We start from the raw sequence: 22,899 nt of genomic DNA, 5'->3' as shown, positions 1-22,899 counted from the left end.
CAATACTGGCACTTGAAACCTTAACATAACATCCACTATTTTGTTTCAGGCTGAGTACCAAAAACCATTAAGAACCAAAACATGCACACGATCCTAGACAGCCTCCTAGATACTATACCACACACTGGAAATGATATACTTCAACAAACAAACAAACAAACAAACAAATTTGCCAGCAGTGACCTTTTCCAATACATGAACCAAAATGAATGTTTTCCATTCCATCAGAGCTGCATGTTGCTGCACATAATTCGATCCCTGGCAGAAGCAGTCAGGGACTTTTTTTAGGTTGTGTTTAACTTCGTGAACTGTGTCACATTAAGCTGAAGTGTGCTGAAAAGAAGTATACTTTCATAGATGGCATTTTTATGTAGTTGTTTGCGGTTTGTCGATTTTATTTTGGAAAATCTTAAGTTGGGCTATGACCTACTTTCAACAAAAACAACAGTACTCAGTCATTTTAAGTGGCTCGGGACAGTTAACTACATGCTGTAGCTCAGGAGCAAGAGCAGGTCATCTACTGATCGGAAGGCTGGTGGTTCAATCCCTGGCTCCCCCTAGTCTGCATGCCAAATATCCTTGCATCCATTGGAGTATGAGAGTGTGTGAATGGGTTAGTTAGAAAGCACTTCGAAAAAAGAAAAGAAAAGCATAGAAGATAGTGCTTGTGTGAATGTGGCGTGCTGTATAAGAATCAGTCCATTTACCTGTCCATGCAGATAAATACCAGTCAAAACTAAACAAAACAAAAAAAAATAAGAAATATAAAGTTTAGTAACTTTGACCCTAAAATATGTTTTGCAAGCTTTTTCCCCCTCTTGAACCTCCATCTTTGCCGTTGCTGAACTCTCCCATTGATTTCAGTTCAGGACTGACTGATGTGTCTCTCTCTATAATACTCTGACACCAGCAACTTTAAATAAATACTTTGAAAATCATTATTTTTTGTGCAATGTCTTACATTCTCAAACACTGTTTCCATCTATCCTCCCTTTTGCTACAAGCTCCACAGATTAGGGATCATATGTTTGTGCACAAATATGGATATTCTTGCAGTTTTTTCATGTGGACGATATTAACCTCCCAAGACCCGAACTCTTTCATGGCATGCATTTTAAATTTCTCTTTGCTATTTTGTCTGACTGGGACCAGATGAATGTAAAAACGAATTATCTTTTTACCTGATTTTGCTCTACAAGGGTCTGATATCTACATATGAGGACATTTGTTTAAAATTTCAATAGAACAGTGGCAGTATAATGTCCTCGTAAGAGATATCAGGCCCTTGTAGAGCAAAATTTTGTATTGTAGTCTAGACAACCCAAAATGTGATGTCCACATATGCTGACGCCAGGTCCTAGGAGGTTAAAGTTCATTTGCCATATGATATGCACAATCAATGTCAATAACATCGCTGTTTAAACTCTCCTCCTCCCTACTTTTATCATTTGCTTTTAAGTAATTTTGGTGCTGTAAACATCACTTTCCCAGCTGAGATAGTAATCGGCACTTCCCGACTGAACTTCCAGAATAAAACAAAAATGAAAACAGGATGTGAGTTGTGAGTTTGTGCCTGTGCCTAGACTGAAAGATATAGATTAGGTGTGCCATGATATGTACACCCAATCATGTGACCGTGACTTCTAGATGTTTACGCCCAACAGCAGCAGAGATGCTTTAAAAAAACAAACAAACAAACAAAAACGAATTCACATATGGCAAAAGCAGCTCAGAGATCTAAATCAAAACCTTCATGTGTTTGACAATCCACTATATTCAGAGCACCACTCAGTATGTACACTGATCTAAAGACCCAGCTGAATTGTGAAGGGCCGACACAACAGCAAGCAAGTGGTGAAACACTTATCTGCAACTTCACCTTCAAAATAAGACTAAGGGCTTTGCAGTTTTTTTGGTTCCCATAGATGGAAAAAATAAAAAGACTTGAAATGTCTGAATGATTTGCGTTATTGTTGTAACTGTGCAGCTCTGCCCAAGTAACATCTACACATTGGAAAATCTTCAAAAACAGGCATCCAATGGAGAAAAAGCAATCGCTTCTCTCTTTAAACTCTTAAAACCACAGATTGAATTTCATAATCCAAGAGAATAAAAACGTGTGAGCGAGCACTCAGACGTTTTCTGGGCCAGCAAGACACATGAAACATTTATAACATGAGGTAAGCGTGGAGAAGAACTCACAGTGTCTCCTATCTTCAGGTCAGCACACTTCCTGAGGCCTGGCAGTGGGTTTCCATCCTGACAGGTGGCAGTGAAGGAAAGGCTGAGGTCCTCTGGGTGGTCCCATACTGACAGTTCTACTTTAGAACGGATGTTCTAAGGAGAACACAGCCAGGAGAGTTCAGTCATATGTGGTAATAAACCCAGGGTTTAAAACAGAAACTTTTAAGGTCAAGTAAAATAAGCCATCAACAGCAGGACTTTTTGCACTTTTAACAATAGTTGAGCATCTAAGTGGAAAACCGAGTGAAACAGGAGGAAAGCATTTCTCTGGTTAGACACTGTTTTATAGCCAATCTCACCACAACCTCAAGTGCTGTGCGTGGATGCAGGTGGCTTGTGTGGGGACAAGAAATACCACAGCTGCCTCTGCGGAACATGTGCACGCTCAGTTTGCAGTTGTTCATTCAGCGCTGCAATGCAAAAGTGCCAGGAACAAATCAGGAGAGTTCTTTGGTGCACATGGATAAGCATGACTTCATTCGACCCTTCGCTTTCTCTCTTTCTCGCACACTTGCACTTTCATCACCCTTAACACAATCACAGCATGAAGCAGCTTTGTCCCTCAGTCAGACCTGAGGAGGAACCTCACGGCGCTTGGAAAAGCCCGTCCATCGATCAAACCTCAGAGGTGGATATAACGTGGCAGCTGGAATGTTAACAGGCCCCGAGTTAAAAGCGCTTCATTCAGCATTGCTTCTACACACTGAGCATGTCAAGTGTGCATTTGACACAACTTTCTGCCACTCAGAATGCACTGACTCAGCCAAGAGAAAAGAAAAATCTGTCTCCCCCACACATAAAAATATTTAGGGAAAGCTTCCCAGCATGAGGTGCAGTTTCCTGGTTTCAGAAAGCTGTTTGTTTACTAAGAAGCAATCAGATGGCTGTGGCTCCAGTTTAGGAGCGAGACATGGTTGGCTTTAAATAAAAAGGCCACGGGGGAAGCACGATGTGCATTTCTGTATCAGTGTAGCCCTCGCTGCCATCACAGCTCCCCAAAGCAGTTTTTATCCAGATTTGTACGTCAGCCAAACTAAGTTTAAACTAAGTAATAGAATGATGTTATATGAATCTTATTTTGGTTTTTTGTGTGGTTTTCTTTTTACTGGTCAGATCAAATTTGGCCCATGAATTAGAACAATTCTGAGAAGCCTGCATTAAGATAACTCTACCTGCGACTGAAGAGAACAAAATGATTTATTTTACCACACTGTTAGCATGCCTTGTAATGTTGTAAACTGGGCCAATTTAAAATGGGAGTCTATGGAAACTGTCTTGGTTTTTGAGACTGCCTCGAGTGGCTGCTAAAGGAACTACAACTTTCTGCAATTTAGGTTTGTTTCACTCGTCTGCTTCAGAGGTCGCTGCTTACTCGACACTTGATGTAGATCTAAGGCTGACTAACTTTCATTAGAGGACAGGGGAGACTGAACTGTCACGTAATTCACAAAAAATAATTCAAAGACTAGAGGAAAGTATTAAACATATAAGCAGAGATGGGCAGCAAAGGATCATCCAACTACTTTTTTCAAGTAACGAGTAAAGTAAGGGATTACTATTGCAAAAAAGTAATTGGATTACTGTTACTTTTCCAAAACACACTGCGTTACTAAACCGTGATTTTGTTCGTGAGAGTGTCTAATGACAATGACGCAAGTGCGTGTGATGTCCATGGTAACAGATGTGTGCAGATCAACAATGGATAACATGGAGTGCGGGAGAGAGTACGACCATGCAGCGTTTAAAGCATGGAAGTACCGTAAATCCCGGACTACAGAGCACACCTGATTAAAAGCCGCATGCTCTAATTTTAGAAAGAAAATCAATTTTGTACTTGTACAGGCCGCACCGGATTTTAAGCCGTACTCGTTTCACTTGTAATATGAGATATTTACACAGAAACATTACACGTGAGGATTTTTATGTTTTTTTTACGGAACAGTGCACAAACAACATTACAACGTCTCTTAAGAACCGGTAAAAATATATACCGTATATATACTACTTATCAATTTTATTGGTCTACTGTTACCAGGCAAAATGTTTTTGGCCGCAAGAAAAAGATTATGCATTAGTCGCACGTGTTCACAGTGTGGGAAAAAAGTAGCGGCTTATGACCCGAAAACTACGGTACTTACATTACTTTGAGTTTGATTCCCTACAAAACATTAGCGTCCGCTGTACACTCTGTGTGGCGAGAACACTTCTTTCTACAGCAAAAAATTAAACTTCAAATCTGAGCGAGCACCGAGCACGCTGCCATGGGAATGTGACATTCACAGAGAAACCCCCGGATCCTCCCACTGACATGACCGCTGAGGCACCGGGCAAACCTCCACCCACCCCACTCCTGCTAAACAGGTGAAAATAGATTTAACAGCCACAGGACTTAGTGCTGCTGAATCTTTGATTTTATTTATTTTTTGTTGTATTTTTCTTGAATCTATTTGAAAGAGTGAGTGTAAACACAAAACATGATTTTATTTTATAAGTTGGAATCAGCAGAAAATAGGTTTAAATGTTAAACATATTTCTTCAAGTCAGAGATTGTTGCATATAATTTAATTCTTGCTTGCGAAATGTGCATAAAGTTAAAAGATTAAAACTCATAAAACAATGTTTAAAAAGAGACTGAAAGGTCTATTGTTTTATTTCATAATCTGGTTGTGTATCATGTTTTTAAAAATTAAGTAATAAAGTAACTAATTACTTTTGAAAGTAATTAGTTACTGTTAGTAAGTAATCAGTAAAGTAACAGGATTGATTTTTGGGAGAAATAATCAGTAATTAGTAAGTAATTACTTTTTTCAGGTAACTTGTCCAACACTGCTCTTAAGCTTGTGTAGCAGAGCTGGGTTTAGTCCCGACCTCTCAGTTTGAGTCTGCTCTGATTCAGTGAGTCTGTTTTGTCTGACAAACAGTTTGAAACTCAACTTCTATTGAACCTCCGCATTCAGGAAGCTGAGACAAGAGGGTGTTTGGCATTTCTGCTTCATAAGTACACTGTAAACCCTAATGTAAAATTAATTAAATTTACAAAGTAGGGTAAATTGTTGTATTCTTCAACTGTACGTACGGAAATATTTGGAGCTTCTGTGGCATTTTATCCCATTTTAAGTTACTTACTTAATGATTTTTGACCAGTTTGAACTAGTTGGTAAATTTACTACGGTACACTTTTATTATTTTGCTGTTCTGTCGACCTTTGAGGGTTTACACTGTAATTTACATCATTTATCTAATATAATCATTTTTTAAACATTTTTTCGGGAATCGGTCAGGTAATGCGTTCTACCTTTATTAAGATTTTGGATCCCTGTGAAAATGCATGTGTCAAAAATCAGCTGTTAAAAACATGAATGTATCACTGCTCCCCACCAAAAGCAAAACCCTTTATGTCATTATTTGACTCTCTCACTCCCACCAGCGGGAAAGCAGATGCTCAGCTGCACAGATTTGCATTACTCACATTGTAGGCTGCGATAATCAGCTGGATGACATTCTTGGAATCCTGATCAAGGATTTCTACTGTGGTCCCTGGGATGAGTGCAGTAAAATTCTTTGGGGAAAAAAAAAAACTGATGGTTTAAGATTTTAAATACTGTTAGAATGTGTGATCTTTAGCTTGTATAGACAAAAATTCAGAGTACCTTGTAGATCATGTACAGCCTTTTTGTCACAGCAAAGTTGAGGAAGATGTTGTTTTCTGCCAGTTTCTCCCCGAGAAGAGCCAGAGAAGGATAGTCCTGGAATAAGAGAGAAGGATTTGGAGTGTGCAAGGTACAGAGTATAGTTCACCATGAAACAGCATCAAAAAGTCTTAAGGGGTCAATAAACCAGAGCTACAAATAAACGATTTCCACTTTAAATGGAAGCGAGTGCCTTTCACATGATTTTGATCCATGTTTACATCATTAGTCTTCTGGCATCTACAGAAATCCTTAATGAACTTGTGTCTGAAAGCCTGTCTTTGTGCAGTTTTACCGAATATAAGAAACGAATCCACTGATGTCAGAAAGATAATGCATCTCATACCAATACTGCTCTTCATTAGCTGTTATTTGAACAAGGATGCTTAAAAATCCAACAAACAAAAAAAAACAACAACACCACACATCTCTACATGCTCCTGTAAAAGCTTCCAGGTGTGTTTGTGTATTTGGACCATTCACGGGCTCTTGTCATTAATAAGCATTTCATTGTGATTACCTGCTTAACTGAGAACTTAGTGAATTACTTATTTACTGAATTAGTTAGAAAAAAAAGTAGTACTCAAATCTAGTAATGTAGTGTGGCTAAAAGCTGGGTGGAGACAGAAGGCCATGAAAAGGGAAGCAAACTATCCTAAAAGCCTTGAAAGTATGCAGGATGTTCATCATGTCATATTTTTTTTGCCTTTCAGTGACCAAATGCTGCAAATTCCAGCATCTGTTCACGGGTGGGCTTTGCAGTGAAAAGCACCTGACGTTTACTGAACACCAGCAATATGAACCACAATACAGAAAATTCCTGAACCCTGAATACTACTTTTCATTTTCAGTCTTCTTACCATCTTTGTGGAAGCGCTGTACTCGTTGTTGTCATTGAGGTGACACTGTCCATCGTGGGGATGGACAAGACCACCGAGCCTGCCGTCCAGAGCGAGGTGAGGTACATCGTCTGTGGCGAACACCAGCAGGTGAAGGGCCTCTTTCCTCCAGCCTATTTTTTCCTGTAAATGGGAGGAGTAAGTTAATGGAGCTAATTCTAGCTACAAAAAACAAATACCAGCATCCTAATCGCCAACATCATTAGAACCAAGCAGCAGCTTCCAAGGCTGAAAAAGAAACCAACCCAGAAATGTTGAAAAGTGCCGTTCCTCTAATGGGACTGAGTCCAATGATCCCCACAGACCCCCACGTTAAAATGTACATCTTTACAGAGAGGTACAACATGGTTTTAGCTTTTGTGGCCATTTTCCTACTTAATAATAACTGCTTTTTGAGACTACACAGCCCTGAGGAGGCTTCAGCAGACAGTGTTTTTCCTATTTCTTAAAAACATGATTTTCAGATAGTGCTCATTTGCTCTAGATTGTTTTGACCTTCAGTCAGCTTCTTTTGCTTTTTTTTTTTTTTTTTTTTTTTTAAAAGGACACATTGCAAAACATGCCGAGATATACCAAGCTGCCAATTGCAGCCATAATATGGCCATTATGCCTCTGAGCTACAGCTGAAAAGGGCCTACATCCCTTGAGTTAGATGCCTTTTTATGCTTCAGTGATTCTTATTTAAGTGTTGGTGCAGAGAAATTAGAAAAACGTCAGAGGAGTTTTGAGCTGGATGTCAGTTTTCACTCCGCATCTTCCAACTCCATTGTCACGAAGAACAAGTGACCCACGTCTGAATCACATGATGCTGACTCTTTGATAGACTGGTAAAGCTTAGCAATGATACACAGCTCATGTGCTCCCAAGTCCACTACTGTACAACAAGCCAGACTTTTCTCTGCTTTTATCAACAGGAAACAACAGGCGGGGGCACCGAGAACGCTGACAGAGTGCTGACTGATGCGTGAAAACAGCTTTTCAGCCAATGAGAAAAGAGGGCTCGGCATTTTTTTGCCCTGTGCAGTGCACAATAGAACCGTGGATGCACCTATCAGAGGCCTCTCTGAAGATGAACCACAGCTGTGTCATAAGACTAATATCTACATCTAGGTGTGTGATGGGTGGCCTTTCCTGTTATTGTGGATGTACTGTAGAAGAGGAAGCATTTATGCTGCTTGTGAATAAAACCTAAATAAAAAACTGCCTCAGTGAGTGAGACTGATAAATGACCACTGGTGGCCTAAAACGGTGCAAATTAAGTAAATTACAACACAGGAGCCAACTGGAAGGAGTCATGGTCCTCCTTTAGAAGTAATTAAACTGGAAGAGGAACACGGGGATATGACTGGGCCCGCAAGGTACTCATCCTCATGTTTAACCAGCTGCACCAGACTGTACTTCCTGTCATCTCCACCCCAATGTTTTTAATTAACAAGCAAATAGGCAGGATGCCTGTCACAGGGGCTGCTCTCACAGGAGCTGTCCCTCAGACCTGTTACCAACTGTGAACAAATAAATCTTCAAAGGGTGCAATAGAAGACTACTCAAACATACTTTATGAAACTTTTTTCTATGTATTGAACACTGAGCTGGTTGTAGTGCAACTCCGCAACATTTGACCTCCCTGACTCTCAGTAGCATCTAAACGCCTGTGGACTAATGTGTGAAGGACAACTTTTTCTTCCCCTCAGAATACAAACAATTTGATGTTTATGCTAACTCACAAGTGCATAGCCTACATGTGTTTCTTTCACTGCCAAAGTCAACAATTGCAAGACTAGCTACAGTAAAAAACAGAAACTGAGTTCACTAATATCAGGGCCGACTCCCGGCCACGCTCAGAGACTTCTCTGTGCGGAGAGAGCCCACACAGGCATGTTCTCCCCATGCCTGTGTGGGCTCTCTCCAGGTACATCAGCTCCACACAGAACAAAGACATGGTTGGATTTTGCTACTAAAAAAGGGCCCCATTCACAAACAGTACACATGCAATCTTAGCGTAAACAGTTCACACATGTGGGGTTCATTAATTATTTCATATTCTACAAACATAGAACAACCTCTGAGCACATGTACAAAAGAAATTATGAAGTCCTGGATACATCTCCTAATACTGCTCAATAATAATAATAATAATAATAATAATGATAATAATAATAATAATAATAATAATAATAATAATCCTCTCTTCCTTCAGGTTATTGCATACAGTTTACACCATAAGCCAAATGAATACAAGCAAAACATTTAACTGCATGTAAAGGAAAGCTTACGTGTAAGCTAGTCCAATAATAAAAGTATGAAGTCATAAATGAACAGAAGGGGTGGGCGAATGGAAACATCTACAAGAAAAAAGATCATCACCTTACAAACAGCAGCCTGAAGGATGGCGTCAAAGCCGCCCTCCGGTGCGTCTCTATTGCGAGATACCATCTGCTTCTGCACCTCCTCGTTAAAACGGTCCACTTTGTCAGTCAGCGAGAGGATGTGGCGGAAACCGAAGCTGGGGACACAGTTGGGAAACAGCTTGTACCTGTGCAGGGTGACAGACACACTGCATGTTAAGATTTTATTTACATTTTTGGAAATTAAAAAACACAATAAGTGTCTTTAAAGGCATAAATCCTGGCTCTGACGGTTTGTTTGTGTTGAAAAGAAGCTTAAATGTTAAATATGGCGTATCTTATGATTCACTTCATATACAGTACTTGTAGACTCTTTCTAATGTAGTGAATGGGATAGCTATGAAAGAAGGGAGATCTTTTAGCAGGAATCGCTTTAGTTTTTCCCTAAAGTGCCTTATTGTTTTGTGACTGATGCACAAACACACACACACACTCACAAAAATATCTAAACATGGCACACACACACAGCCCAGGCCATAACCTAAATGGGAGGTGATGCGCACAGAGTTAGCCGCACCTCCAGGGCAAACATTGTGTACCACAGCTTTCTCTACTCTTTCACTTCTGCTCCCTTTCAGTTTGCCTGCATCACCAGCCCCAGGGGACCGTGGGAGTACTAGGGCCATTTTTAAGAACTACATTATTCCATCTGCCTTCTAAATATTAAGAAAACAGATGCAGAGTACACGATTCAGAAAGGTGCAAAAACAGAGTGTGGCCACAGAGTAAATCTCTTTCACCTACAGCTATTGAGCTCGATTCCTTTTGCCACCACCTACCCATTGCATGGGTTCTCCTGGTACTTTGGTGCCATGTAGGAGAACGGGGACATGTTTTTGTCCACAAATGAGCCAAAGCCTAGCCTGAAATTGCTGGTGAGCTTGCCCATCTCGTGGGCTAGCTTAGTGCCCAGGTTGCGAATGGTGTCCAGATCATCTTTCATTGAAAGAGAGAGGTCCATCAGGTAGTAGAGATCCACCGGGTAGTCCTCCACCTGCCGCACCTGCAGGCTGAACCACGTCTGGTCTCCTGCATGAAAAAATCAGTCAGCTTTGCATTATTTATAAGAGATGCTTTTATTACTTTTTTTTAATGTTCCAAGGTTATCCCGTCTCCTAAATATGAAATGTTTATGATTCTTACCGGGTCGCAGGCTGAGAGAGATCTTCTGTGGCATAATCTGGACCACATCATACTGGGTTGACCCAGACCCTTTTGAACTTAGGGGTATGTTCTGCAGGACGTTGATGCTGCTGGTTGGGTATTCAATGAAGTGTTCGTCACAGCCTCTCTTCAACAGGTTTTGACTAAAGTCACACCGTGATGTCAGACTGCGCCCCCTTCCAAAATCCTGCATATAGAAAGCAACAAATCTCAGATTCCTGATTACTCATACTGCTTCCAAAAGGTCGAAAAAAGAAGAAGTGAAAAGTGCTGAATGCATCCCACACTTCATTGGACCTAGTAAATGTACATGATGAAAATAATCGATCAACTAAGCCATACCTCTTGTGCGCACCAGGCGCAACTGGGGTGAATCAGGAGGCATTCTTCACAGGAAGTAGCACTGCCACTCATGCACATGTTGAGACCTGAGGGGGGACGGGAACAGAGCAGAGGTTAGATTTCTACTTTCATCCCTATCACGGTTGCACTTCTATTTCAAATTAATGACTAAGGAAACAGACCCTAAGGTTAAAAAAAACCTAATAATAATGCAGCCCATATTTGGTCAAAGGTTAAACAGGACCTGTGATGCTCATTTCCATCTTTTCCATATTTATTAGAATAACTCTGAGTACAGAATTTGGAGGCTGATGCAAACATTGATTTTTGGGGATGTAAAAAAAAAAATAATAATAATAATAATAATAATAATGATATGAAAATCTCAGCCAATATTCTTAACATGCTGCTTGTTCATATGAAATCATGGAGGCTCTGATTTAGCAGCTGAACGTCAGTTGGAGTGATCATGGCCTTGGTGAGCTCTTAATTACATTTATCAATAGTTTCAAACATTTGTCTGACTGACTGTGTGGCCATTTAAAGGTAAGCGTGACATAAGGTTGATTTCCTTGGCACTGAATGGGGAATAAATAACAAAAAATCTTATCTTGCTCCAATCTTATTTCCACAGTAGCTTTGCATGATTCACAGTTAAAAATAATCCTTATCTATCCTAGGGCCTGTAGTCCTTTCGTTTATCACTGTCAGAGGCTTCGCAGTGTTTTTTCGGGGAGCTCCAGCTCCGCGTGTGTGATCCAAACACAACCCAACGGCCGCTGCAAAAACAGGCAGTGATTTGTGCTTAGAAGAAGACAGTCCTGCGTCCTACCTCTGGCACTGGGCAGCACTGTTTGCAGAAGCACGCAGCACAGAGCCGCCTGCAACATCCACGTCCCGAGGCTCCACATGGTGTCCCTGTGGGTGTTTTTAAAGGCTTAGGGAAACACCGGCTTCGTATCTCTTCAGGAACCGATGGCACCGTGTTACTCTCCCATCAGCGCGCTCACCAGAATAAGTCCAGCTGATCCGTGCAAATCAAAACAGTGTGGCGTGTTTAGACCATTTCACATCCACAGACACGCGGGTTTGGGGCTCATCACAGTGAATGATCCGTGTGAGGTGAGGGACAGCAGTTCCATTGTCTTCAAGTGTGAGAGTCAGCGCTCTGCACCGTCCTGTTGATCTGCTCTCTTAACTCGGGCTTCGGTGTCTGACGCCTCTGCAGCCTTCCACGTCTACTCTACCCTCAGCTGACAACTGCTCTCACACTTCTGCTTCATAGCACCTCTCGTTTCAAATCCACCCAAAGATCGCTAAAAGAGGAAAAAATCCCGTCCCAAATTAGATGAACAAAAACTGCGCTCAACTGTGATTTTCCTTTCCAGATTTGAGCGTTGCTTTCTCGGTTTGCTTCCAGCTGGAATCTCCGCCCACTCCCTGCCAGGGATTGCTTTAACTCGTTCACTGCCTTTTGGAGTTGTCGGCACCACATTATGTCGACCACGTGGGGACATCTAGCGGTGAATGCACAGAAAGCCCCAGATAGGAGGCATGGACAAGGAAACACTGCGGAAACAATCACGGACAAACAGCATCCCACAATTGTTTATGTTTTTAAACCCTTTTTGCACAGAGAGGCATTTTTGAAAAATGTATCGATAGCAATGTTGAATATCATTACACAGGAAAAAAACAACTACACGTAAAATAATTACACCGTGACGCCTCTGCCTTTCTAAATAGAGGGACATTAACTGCGTGTGTAAACCTGCAGATAGAGACAAAATACTGTTAATCTGAATATCTGCCATTCTGCAATTCATCTCATGTAAACAATAACGTGGCGCACAGCGTGACATGGCACATACCTTTGACGTTGAGTGACCAACTCTGTATTCCTGGTCCACACGTTAACGCAAAAAAGGAGTTTTAAAAAATCTCCGTTTTCGGTGATTCGAAACGCCGTTTACATGTGGACAAAAGGTCCAAACACATAGAAACAGCTGCGTTTTCAAAAATACCCGTGTAGGTGTGGACGTAGCGTAAAAGAGTTAGTAGTTTATTTTCTTACTACCTGTAATTTATTGCAGATTACTTGTATGTAGTTAATTGTTTACTAAATGTTTGAGGTGTGAAATAAACCGCAATGGAGCAAAATATGGGTGTGTGTGGTCAGTGCTTTAAGTGGCCCAAAAGAGGTGCCGGGACTCTATTTTTTTTCCGCCTCTCCTGAGGTAACAACAACTATATTGAATGGGTTTTATATACAACAGTCAACAGACAACCTTATACAAAATAATAAATCATTTTATTAGTTTGTGGATTTGCTTGAGCTAGAAAGAGCTACTGAACATAAATAAAATGTGCAAAAAGGTATTGAAATTTTTTTTAACAAAATGTACATAAAATAAATTATAAACTAATTTGTATTTTGCTCTCTCTTGAGTCACTGCTGCTATCAGCAGCAGCACTTGTAAAGTGTACCTGCAGAGCTTGGTAGTTCTCCCATACTGCTTTCACTGTTCTCTCACTTGAAGCAACCCAACGCACTGATAAAACACGGCCTATCACAAGGAGACGTTGTCCAACATTGTGAGCACTCTCGGTTAACTCCCTTTGGTTTTTTGGTGATGCATGGTAGAGGGAGTAAAGCTGATCTAAGAATATTTTAAAGTGGTTGATTCCTCCTACCTCCTTCAAAACATCACAAACTGCCAGTTCCAGTCTGTGATTGGAACAATGCCAGACAAACAGGTAAGGGAATTTGGAACAAAGCTGCGCAGCAACTCCTGCTTTCCTCCCAAGCATCACTGAGGCTCCATCACAAGCAAATGCCAACAAATGTTCCTGTAGGTAGTGAGGGTCAAAGCCATTATTATGAAGACATCCTAACAGTGCTTCAGTGATGTCCTTTGCTGTGGTCCCCTGCAGCTCAATCAGTTCAAAAAATATTGTGTCTGGATTTTCACTGGAAATAGCTGACCGCAGGCACACGACAAGCACAGACTTTCCACTTATTGTAGTGGATTCATCAATGAGCACACACAATTTTCTTTCATTCATCACTATGTCATTGACTACCTTCTTTTTCATTTCAGCTGCAATGTGATCCAGTATATTTGCACATGAGTTATTAGAGTGCAAAACTCTGCCCATCTTGACACCATTTAAGACTTGCAACTGGACATCTATTGGCATGTCTGTAAAGGGACGCCCATGCTTGCCAATCTTATAAGCTGTTCTAAACACATTGCAAGTTGAAGCGTAGTCAGCCTTTCTCATATCTTCAATGTGTTTTTGCATTGTATTTTGTGTTGCCTTCTCTTTTATTTCAACTGCTTTCTTGTGATAAATTGAGTCTCTGTGCTCTTTTATTTTCTTTCGTAGTGAGTTTTGTTGTGCAGCCTTGTCCCTTCCAAAAGACGAGATTAAGCACCCACTCCACTCCTGCGACACTCTCTGCCCTTGCTGCATGTCCACGCGAGCACAAACTTGACTACACACACTACAACCCAACTTTTGATTTCTGCTGATCAGCCACTTGTAATTTGTGGAGAAATACCGGACTTGTGCTTGGGACCAACATTCTGGCCACTCATGCTCGCTAACGCGGCTGTTGTCATCGGTAGAAATGGTGTCATTCTCGTCCTCGTCGTCGCAAAAAGTGCCGTCGTCCGCGGCTGCGGCACTAGTGCAGCTTTCATTAGCTTGCGTCTGACCTGCAGCGATATCATTCTGGCTTGGTGGGGTGTCAGCCAGCGAGTCCTCTGATTCTGACCTTGTTCTTTTACTACTCAGAGTCTGAAGCCAGGAGAGCATATTAAGTGTTCATTGTTTTTGTATTTTAACCGAGCAGCTGTTTGCGCGTTTTACACACCCTCTCCGGACCACGTTGAGTTGTTGACATGACAACGGCAAAAGCGACGCATGCGCTTTTCACTTGTAAAACACATTGGTGTATGGGTAATGTAGTCTCTGCTCTCGGTGGGACGAATTAGGAAGCGTGCTTGTGAAGGGCGCTCTGAAAAGCGGCAGCGCAGCCAAACGATTATAACAGATGTGCAAATGAGAGTACCGGTACGCTAAAAGCACGTTCTGGGCGCATGGAGAGGTGGCGGTACTCTCAAGAGCTATATTTAGAAGTGGCGGTACTGAGTACCGGCGCTTCTCAAGAGCTATATTTAGAAGTGGCGGTACTGAGTACCGGCGCGTACCGGCCCACTTAAAGCACTGTGTGTGGTTAAAGGACGTGTTTGCCCGTGCATGTGCGCGGGGGGGCACCATTTTTCTTGTAAAACAAAGGGAGGGGGGGGGGCTGGCAAAAAAAGTTTGGGAACCACTGCCTTAGGCAATGATAAGAAAATAAAATATCGCAATAGAATATGGGTAAAATGCGCATGCGCAGTTCCTTTGTTTTCATACGCATATGGCTGAAAAACCATGGCAGCGACTCATCGTATGAAACAGATGAACCAGAATTGGTTTGTAAAAATGGTGCAACTTCAGTGGTGTGGAACTGGTTTGGCTTTCGTCCGTCAGATACACACCAAAGCACATTTTTTGGTAGCGCATGCAAGCGGGCCGTTGTTATTACCAAACTGATTTTATGTGGTACACGGCGCTCAAAAATCTGTCAAAAAATGTTTTAGTATGACTTTGCTAAGCTATGAAGCTGCACCGCTTGATGGATTGTCGGAGCATTACAGCTAGGGATGGGTACCGGTATCCGGTGCCATGATGGTACCGGTATCCGGTGCCATCATGGCACACCGTGCACATCTACTGCGGGTGTGGTGCCTGTTATCGGACCCGGAGTTAGCAACATCCCCCAAAAACCCGAAGAGGAGAGTCCTGGCACCTAGCCCTGCCAGTGTAGCAGAAATTATGACGGATGATGATGGCAGCAGCAGCCGTTCTTCTCTGCGTGAGTAGCTTAATGTTGTTCGTGTTTGAGCACCGTTTCAAAAGTACCGGTTTGGCACCGGTATCGGATAAAACCTAAACGATACCCATCCCTAATTACAGCTACTGTAGTCAGGAGCCTCGCGGAGTGATATGTACTGTGCTTCAACATAATACTACCGCATTGTGTGTGTATAACCTCTTTTTAAGTTCTGTGGATATTATACATGGTTATGCTCAGGATATGTCGGCCAATTTCCACTGGAAATTCCAAACTGTCAGCAAGGAATTTGCATTTGCACTGTTACATTTTTATATAACTTTAATACACATAAAAAACAGCAGCTTGTTTAAGTGAAAATACATTGATGGGTTTTTTTTTTTCCACTAATAAAGTTGTGGAGTTGTAAAGTATTTTGTCTCCCGTCAATTATATCGTTATCGCACATTTTCAAATATATATCATGATAAATATTTTTGGCCATATTGCCCTGCCCTACCAATAAGTATAAAATCCAGAAAGCAACCCAACATGGGGCAGTTGATTTACAAACACAGGTCTAACTTAAGTTTCACTTTTTTGTTAGAAAAAATCAGATTGGTACATGCTTGAATTCACACAAATTTACACTGTCATGAACAAAAATGAAAACCTTATTTTTCACGATTTGTTGGGATTATATTTTGGACTCTGAGGTGCAAAATATAATTGGCCATTTTTGACTACTTTTGATTTTACATTTGTATTTCACCTTCAAATTGTTTTATTTGATTAGATTTTTTTTTACCTTGCCTTGCTTGGTATCATTCTTTTCAGCACAACCTCACGTGTCTGAATCTACAGTAATTTTTTCATTGACATTCTGTATTAACACAACTGATCTGAAATCACACAAAAAACATGAAATCCTAGTAGTATTTTTTTTTTTACTGTGAAACCCACAGACATATTTAGTAAATTACTTTCAGAACTTGAAATGGAAATATAAATAGTAATTTTTGAAAAGTTATGCATACATTTTGTAAACAAAGTTATATGCAACTATTTATCTAGTAATTCAGCCAACGCATCTCGTGTTTTTGTTTTTTTTTGTTGTTGTTGTTGTTTTTTTAAAATTTTGTACAACAATTGAAAAATACTACTATAACTATAACAATCAGGTGTCACAATAAGATGTCCCACAAATTATTTGTGCCAATAAAAACACAATACAGAAGAGACCACCACAGGGATAAACCCTGCAGGCCTGACAACAGGAGGTGTATCACTCTTCTGGTTTTCCACCTGGAGACAGCGTTTACATTGCAATCTGCCTTTGTGACATTCATTAGTGCCCTCACTGCTACACAAAACAAAAAAACAATGACTACACAAGACAACACAGTGCACTAGCTATACGCTAAACGTCACAAATCTCTCACATCTCAAAACTTGCTGTCTCTCTCTTTCTAGTGATGTGTCGGTCGCAAGTGAACGACGCAAGCCTGCTCCTTATTGGGAGCCATGGGTTTTTTTTGTTTTTTTGTTTTTTTTTCTTTCTCTCAATCGCACTTTTTTTCCGCTTCACTCCGCATGCGAGCCTTGTGCTTTGCGCTGGGAAGGGGGGGAGGGGCGGTAGTTACACTCGCAGTAGCACAGGAACAGAGCAGGAGGGAGAGAGAGAAAGAGAGCCAGGGACAACAATGTCACATTAGAAAGGTATAGTAATCATCCACAACTATTTTCAGTTGCGGATGATAAAGGATTCAGAAAGTTTATTCATGCAGGCCCATATGACAGAGAATGTGCATCTTCTTTTTGTTTTCATATTTTAATTTATATTTAATTGTGTTGTGGTTTGCAGTGTTTTGTGTTGTTTCACTTTAAATTTGCTTAAAAGGAAAAAAGATGAAAATTTAAATAGTTAAAAGTTGAAATGTGAATAGTTGGTTTTTGTATTATATGATTTATTTATTACATTTTATGTGGAGTGAATAAATAAAAGTATATTTACGGTGGCCGCCAGAGACAAAGCACGTACAAACTTCAAAACAGTTACGAACCCTGAAGCACGTACAAACTCCAAAACACGTAAAAATTCCATAGCATGTACAAAAGACAACAGAAGTGCTCCAGGATGCTAGGGGCAGTGTTGAGCTTTTGTTACTTAGTGGCTACACAAGCCAGCAAGTACCAACGACTGGATTTGGTGTGTGGTAGTAACAGGTAAATGAACATTTTTTCTTTAAATTATTGGAATATATATGAGTGCTTGTGTATAAATACACAAACAATACACATATGCTTTCAATTGTGTAATTTAAGTGATCTAGGTAGCTCTGTTTTGGAAGTTCAGTTAATGCTAGAAATGTGTTTTGGAGTTTGTACGTGCTTTTTGGAGTTTGTATGTGTTTTGTCTCTTGGGGCCACAGCATATATTTATATATAAACATATATAAATAAAACCACTTTTTTCACATTAGTAATTCCTTTTGTGCATAATTTTATATTGTTGTTAATAATAAATTAATTAAAGCAACAAAACAACCTGAAGAGCCGGTTTGGAGTCGAAAGAGCCGGCTCTTTTTAGTGAGCCGAGCCGAAAGAGCCAGTTCTCTAAAAAGAGCCGGAAATCCCATCACTATTCCATAGAGTCCAATGTTAAAATTGATCCCAAAATTTGTCTGAAAATCAGAAGTACAGGCTGTCTTTACACTGTCACCACATCCATATAATAAACTCCAAAGGCATGAAAATTCAGAATTCGGTAGACTAGACATTGCTGGCAGTCATGGTGAAATATTTTTGTCAATACGACTTGTAGTTTTTTCTTGGGAAGCATTTATTTCACTATTACTTTTCTGTTTATTTAAAGCAGTAGAAGAGAGGGGCTGCTGTCTGTGTGTGTGTGTGTGCGTGTGTGGTGCCACAGGCTGGAGTCGCTATAGCAACCTATAGCAAATTCATATTTGCTGCCATCTTCTTCCTGATGGGACTCTTCGTTTCATATGGCTTCAACGACACGATCTATCCTCCCTTCCATGTGGACGTAAATTACACGATTAAACACACAGACCTGAAGTAATGGTCTGGAAGAGACAGCTAAGTTTCAGTTCAGGGGAAAGAGGTGGGTTGCACACAAACAGCCAAAAATTACAACTGTAACTGTAAAATTACAACTGTAACTGTAAAATTACAACTGTAAGAAAATGTTATGTTCAGCATTGTCTTGTTAAAATATCCAAGAACTTCCCTGAAAAGGGCGTCATCTGAAATGGAGGGCTACTTACCTGGGAAGCTTTGTATACCTTTCAGCGCAGAAGCCACTAATATACCCCACTGCCATCAGAGGCTTTTGAACTCAGTGCTGAACAAAAAGTCAGATAATCCCTCTTTAGTCTGGATGATGCGATGTCCTTATTTTTCAAAAAGAATGTAACTTTTTGATTTGTCTACTGATTGAAGCATTTCTGGATCATGTTCACTTATGGTGTCTTCTTGGCATGACTTGAAGCTTTTTTTCTGTATTTGTTGATGGCACAGTGAACTGTGATCACAGAGAGTGATTTAGGCGTGTGTTGAGTCCATGCAGTCATTTCAACACAGAATCATCCCCATTTTTAATGCAGTGCAACTCGAGGGTCATCTTTAAACTGTTTTTAATTTTTTTTAACCCAAATGTAAATAAAATCTGTGCTTTTCATCAGTCTAAATAATGCATATTATGCAGGTGTTTCTCTTATGTTAAACATCTGCTGAAATTTTGTCCTCACACATAAGAGAAATATAACTCTGTGTTTTTTGTCTATGCATTTCTTTATTGGGTGAGTCAAACCAGCAGATCACGACAGATACTGCTAAAATATAAAACATAAATATGCCGTCCCACCAACATACACAGCTATTACCCGTTTGCTGCTTTTATTCATAAGATGAACCATTCTTGAATGAAGAGACATTGATTTGGCACGAGTAAAAATATGGTTGATTGTGTTTATTGTTAGTTAAGAATAAGTTAGGGGGGGGGGAAGAAAAGAAAAAAGGATGAAGAATGGAGGGGAGAAAGAAAAATGGAGAGTGATGGAGAGAGGTGGTACGAGAGAAAGGGAGAATAGGGGAGGTGAAAAGAAAGGGATAGAAAGAAGGAGAGAAAACCCCAACAATCCCCTCTGAGCAAGCACTCGGCGACGGTGGATAGGAAAAACTCCCTTTAACCCTTGTGCGCCCGCCTGTTCTCGGGGCGTGGGTCGTGGTGACCCCCCGAGGGGCGTGTGTGTTGTTATTAGGATGGTATTGATGAGGATGATGATGATGGTGGTGGTGATGATGATGGTGGTGATGGGGGGGGGTCTTGGTAACCCCCTTGGGGCATATGTGTGTTATGATGATTAGGGTGGGGGTCGCTAGGACCCCCTCGGGGCATATGTGTGTTATGATGATAGGGTGGGGGTTGCTAGGACCCCCCCCCCCGGGGCATATGTGTGAAATGATGATGATGATGACGACGACGACGACGACGACGACGACGACGATGATGATAGGGTGGGGGTCGCTAGGACCCCCGTGGGGCGCTTGTGTTATTACGACGTCGGTGGCGTCTGGGGAGCGGCGGTGCGGGAAGAAGCGGCGCAGTTGGGACAGTACGTGACGGCGCAGTTGGTGCACACGTGCACTCAGCACTCGTGGCACAGGATCTTGGTCTTGACGTCTTTGCTCCTGGGACACACGCGGCACCTTCGCCTCTTGACCGGAGAGGAGTCGCGTGGCGTAGCGTTAGAGGCGGCGGCACGAGTAGTACGAGCATCGGCGTCGGCACCGTTGGCCTCGGTGGTAGTACCTCGGGCCGCGACTCTGCCTCCTCCTCCTCCTCCTCCCCCCAGTCCTCGCGCTCTGGCTTCGAGCATGGGGCGCGCGAGCGCTTTGCCCAGTCGCTCGAGGAAGAGCCTTCGCTTGTTGAGCTTGCCCGCCATCCAGTCGGGGTGAATTTCCCTCCAGAGCACGAACGCGTTGTAGGCCGCGACGTCGACCATGTTGTGGAAAAGGGCCACGGGCCACCTGCAGGTCTTTCTCCTGCAGCTGTACGTGCTCACGACCTTGTCCAGGTTGTCGACGCCTCCCTTGGTGCGGTTGTAATGCAGCACCAAGGGCGGTTTTGCGCTGCTGCCGCCGCCGCTGCCGCCGCCGCTGCCGCCGCCGCTGCCGCCGCCGCCGCCGCTGCTGCCGCTGCTGCCGCTGCTGCCGCTGCTTCTCTTGCTGCGTCTGCTGTTGCTGTTTCTCTTGCTGCTGCTGTTGCTGTTGCTGCTGCTGATGCTGATGCTGTTGCTGATGCGGCGGCTAGGCCGGGGCTCGGGGCCGGAGCGATGGTGGTAGCGAGGAGCGGTGGTGAGGAGCAGCACGTTCTTCTTCTTCTTGGCCACGTAGGAGAGGATGATCGTGTCGGGCCCTCGTCCTCCTCCTCCTCGTCCTCCTCCTCGACCCGCGGAGCCGGCGAGTACTACGGATTCGACGGAGCCCACGGCCCTGCCCTTGACGCAGCGCAGCTCTCTGGGGATCTCGGGTCGGTTCGATCGCAGAGTGCCCAGCACGGTGTGGCCTCTTTCGCGATAGAGCCTGTCGGCGAGCTCGCGCGAGGTGAAAAAGTTGTCGCACGTGACGTTGCGTCCCAGCGTCAATCCCTCGGTGAGGTCCACGACCACTCGAGTGGCCAGGTGCTTTTTGGGAGGGCCGCGCTTGTCGGGCTTGCCGGTGTAGACTTGCATCTTCCACGCGTAGCTGGAACGCGCGTCGCACGCCACCCATATCTTGATCCCGTACCTGGCCGGTTTGCTGGGCATGTACTGCCTGAACGGACACCTTCCTGATGGCGAGAGAGAGAGAGAGAGAGAGACGTGAGTTTGACAGAGAACACACGTGCAAGCGTGGACGATAAAGTCATGTAAAAGCACGTACCTCTGAACGGCACCAGTCTCTCGTCGACGGTGACCTCCGGTCCCGGGCGGTACATGGCGGGCAACCTCGCGCACCACTCGTCCCACACGGCTCTGATGGGGGCCAGTTTGTCGTAGCTATCGCTGACGCCGCCGCCGCCCTCGCCTCGCCTGGCTCGTCTGGTCTCTCTGTCGTCGAAGCGCAGCGCGCTCGAGTAGGCTCGAAAGGTCTTGAGCGACATCGTGGCTCTGAACACGGACCTGCCGCTCTCGGCGTCCCACAGGCTCTCGCAGGCCTCTCCCCGGGACCTGTACACGCCGGCGAGCACGAGCAGCCCCACGTAGGCTCGGAACTCGACGCGGCCCATGGGCTTCCATCCGTCGATGGCGGGCCTGCGCCTGTCCGCTTCCAGGTTGGTCATGGCGATCACCGAGTCCTCTATCTCCGGCGGGAAGTAGGCCATGAACGAGGAGGCCTCGTCTCGCGCCGCCGCCACGGCCTCTTCGGTGGGGCCTTGTCCTCGCGGGTCGAGGTCATCGTTGTTCTCGTTGTCTTCTTCCTCCTCTTTGTCGTCTTCGTCGTCGTATTCTTCTTCTTCTTCTTCTTCCTCCTCTTCGTTGTCGTATTCTTCTTCCTCCTCTTCGTCGTCGTCTTCTTCTTCTTCCTCCTCTTCGTCATCGTATTATTCTTCTTCTTCTTCCTCTTCTTCTTCATAGTCTTCTTCTTCATCGTCATCATCGTCATAATCGTCGGCTACATCTGCGTCGCGAGTTTCACCGACATCGCAATGCCCGCGATCGCGCCCAAGATCAATCATCAACGCCACCTGAAGCACGGCCGGCGTCCTCCCGCCAAAGCTCCGAAACCCCCCGCCCGCAGTCGACGTCTTCTTCGTCTTCTTTGTCTGCTGCTGCTGCTGCTTCTTCTTCTTCTTCTTCTGTGTCTTCGTCTCCTTCTCTGCCTTTCGGCTCGCCTTGCGAGCCATCAGCCTGGCATAATTGCAACCGAATTTCTTGGCCGTGATCGCGTAGGCTGCGCGCACCGCCCGGTAAACCATGGTCCGCTACCTCGTCGTCTTCGCCCGCCGCTCTCCCCCGGGCGGGTGCATCAGGGTTAAAGGAAGAAACCTATTGCAGAACCAGGCTCAGGGAGGGTCATCTGCCTTGACTAGTTGGGGGGGTGAGGGGGAAAAAGAAAAGAAAAAGGATGAAGAAGGGAGGGGAGAAAGAAAAAATGGAGAATGATGGAGAGGTGGAAGGAGAGAAAGGGCAAGAGGGGAGGTATAGGGGTGAGGAGATGAGAAAAGAGGTGGAGGAAGACCAGGCTATGCCGCCTTATGATCC

General features: G+C 43.3%; 1 protein-coding gene and 1 pseudogene across 1 annotated transcript in view; both read right to left on the bottom strand.

Annotated features, from left to right (window-relative positions):
- The window catches only part of itgb5 (integrin, beta 5), a 45,174-nt gene extending 32,982 nt beyond the window's left edge, over positions 1-12,192 (bottom strand). The window contains exons 1-9 of the mRNA XM_084954563.1: positions 11,576-12,192; positions 10,744-10,829; positions 10,381-10,588; positions 10,017-10,266; positions 9,197-9,365; positions 6,794-6,955; positions 5,895-5,990; positions 5,714-5,803; positions 2,203-2,337 (exon numbers count right to left, since the gene is read on the bottom strand). Coding sequence (XP_084810689.1) covers positions 2,203-2,337; positions 5,714-5,803; positions 5,895-5,990; positions 6,794-6,955; positions 9,197-9,365; positions 10,017-10,266; positions 10,381-10,588; positions 10,744-10,829; positions 11,576-11,654 — 1,275 coding nt within the window. The 5' untranslated portion in view covers positions 11,655-12,192. The remainder of the gene's footprint in view (positions 1-2,202; positions 2,338-5,713; positions 5,804-5,894; positions 5,991-6,793; positions 6,956-9,196; positions 9,366-10,016; positions 10,267-10,380; positions 10,589-10,743; positions 10,830-11,575) is intronic.
- Positions 12,193-12,638: 446 nt separating this feature from the next.
- On the bottom strand, positions 12,639-15,172 carry LOC146371013 (E3 SUMO-protein ligase KIAA1586-like; annotated as a pseudogene).
- Positions 15,173-22,899: the final 7,727 nt, after the last annotated feature.

Source organism: Perissodus microlepis, chromosome 16, assembly GCF_051167445.1.
Source record: "Perissodus microlepis isolate ML-2025 ecotype Zambia chromosome 16, ASM5116744v1, whole genome shotgun sequence".
In the NCBI taxonomy this organism is placed as follows: domain Eukaryota; kingdom Metazoa; phylum Chordata; class Actinopteri; order Cichliformes; family Cichlidae; genus Perissodus; species Perissodus microlepis.
The sequence above is the reverse complement of the archived record's forward strand: the minus strand, read 5'-3'. Positions and strand labels throughout refer to the sequence as shown.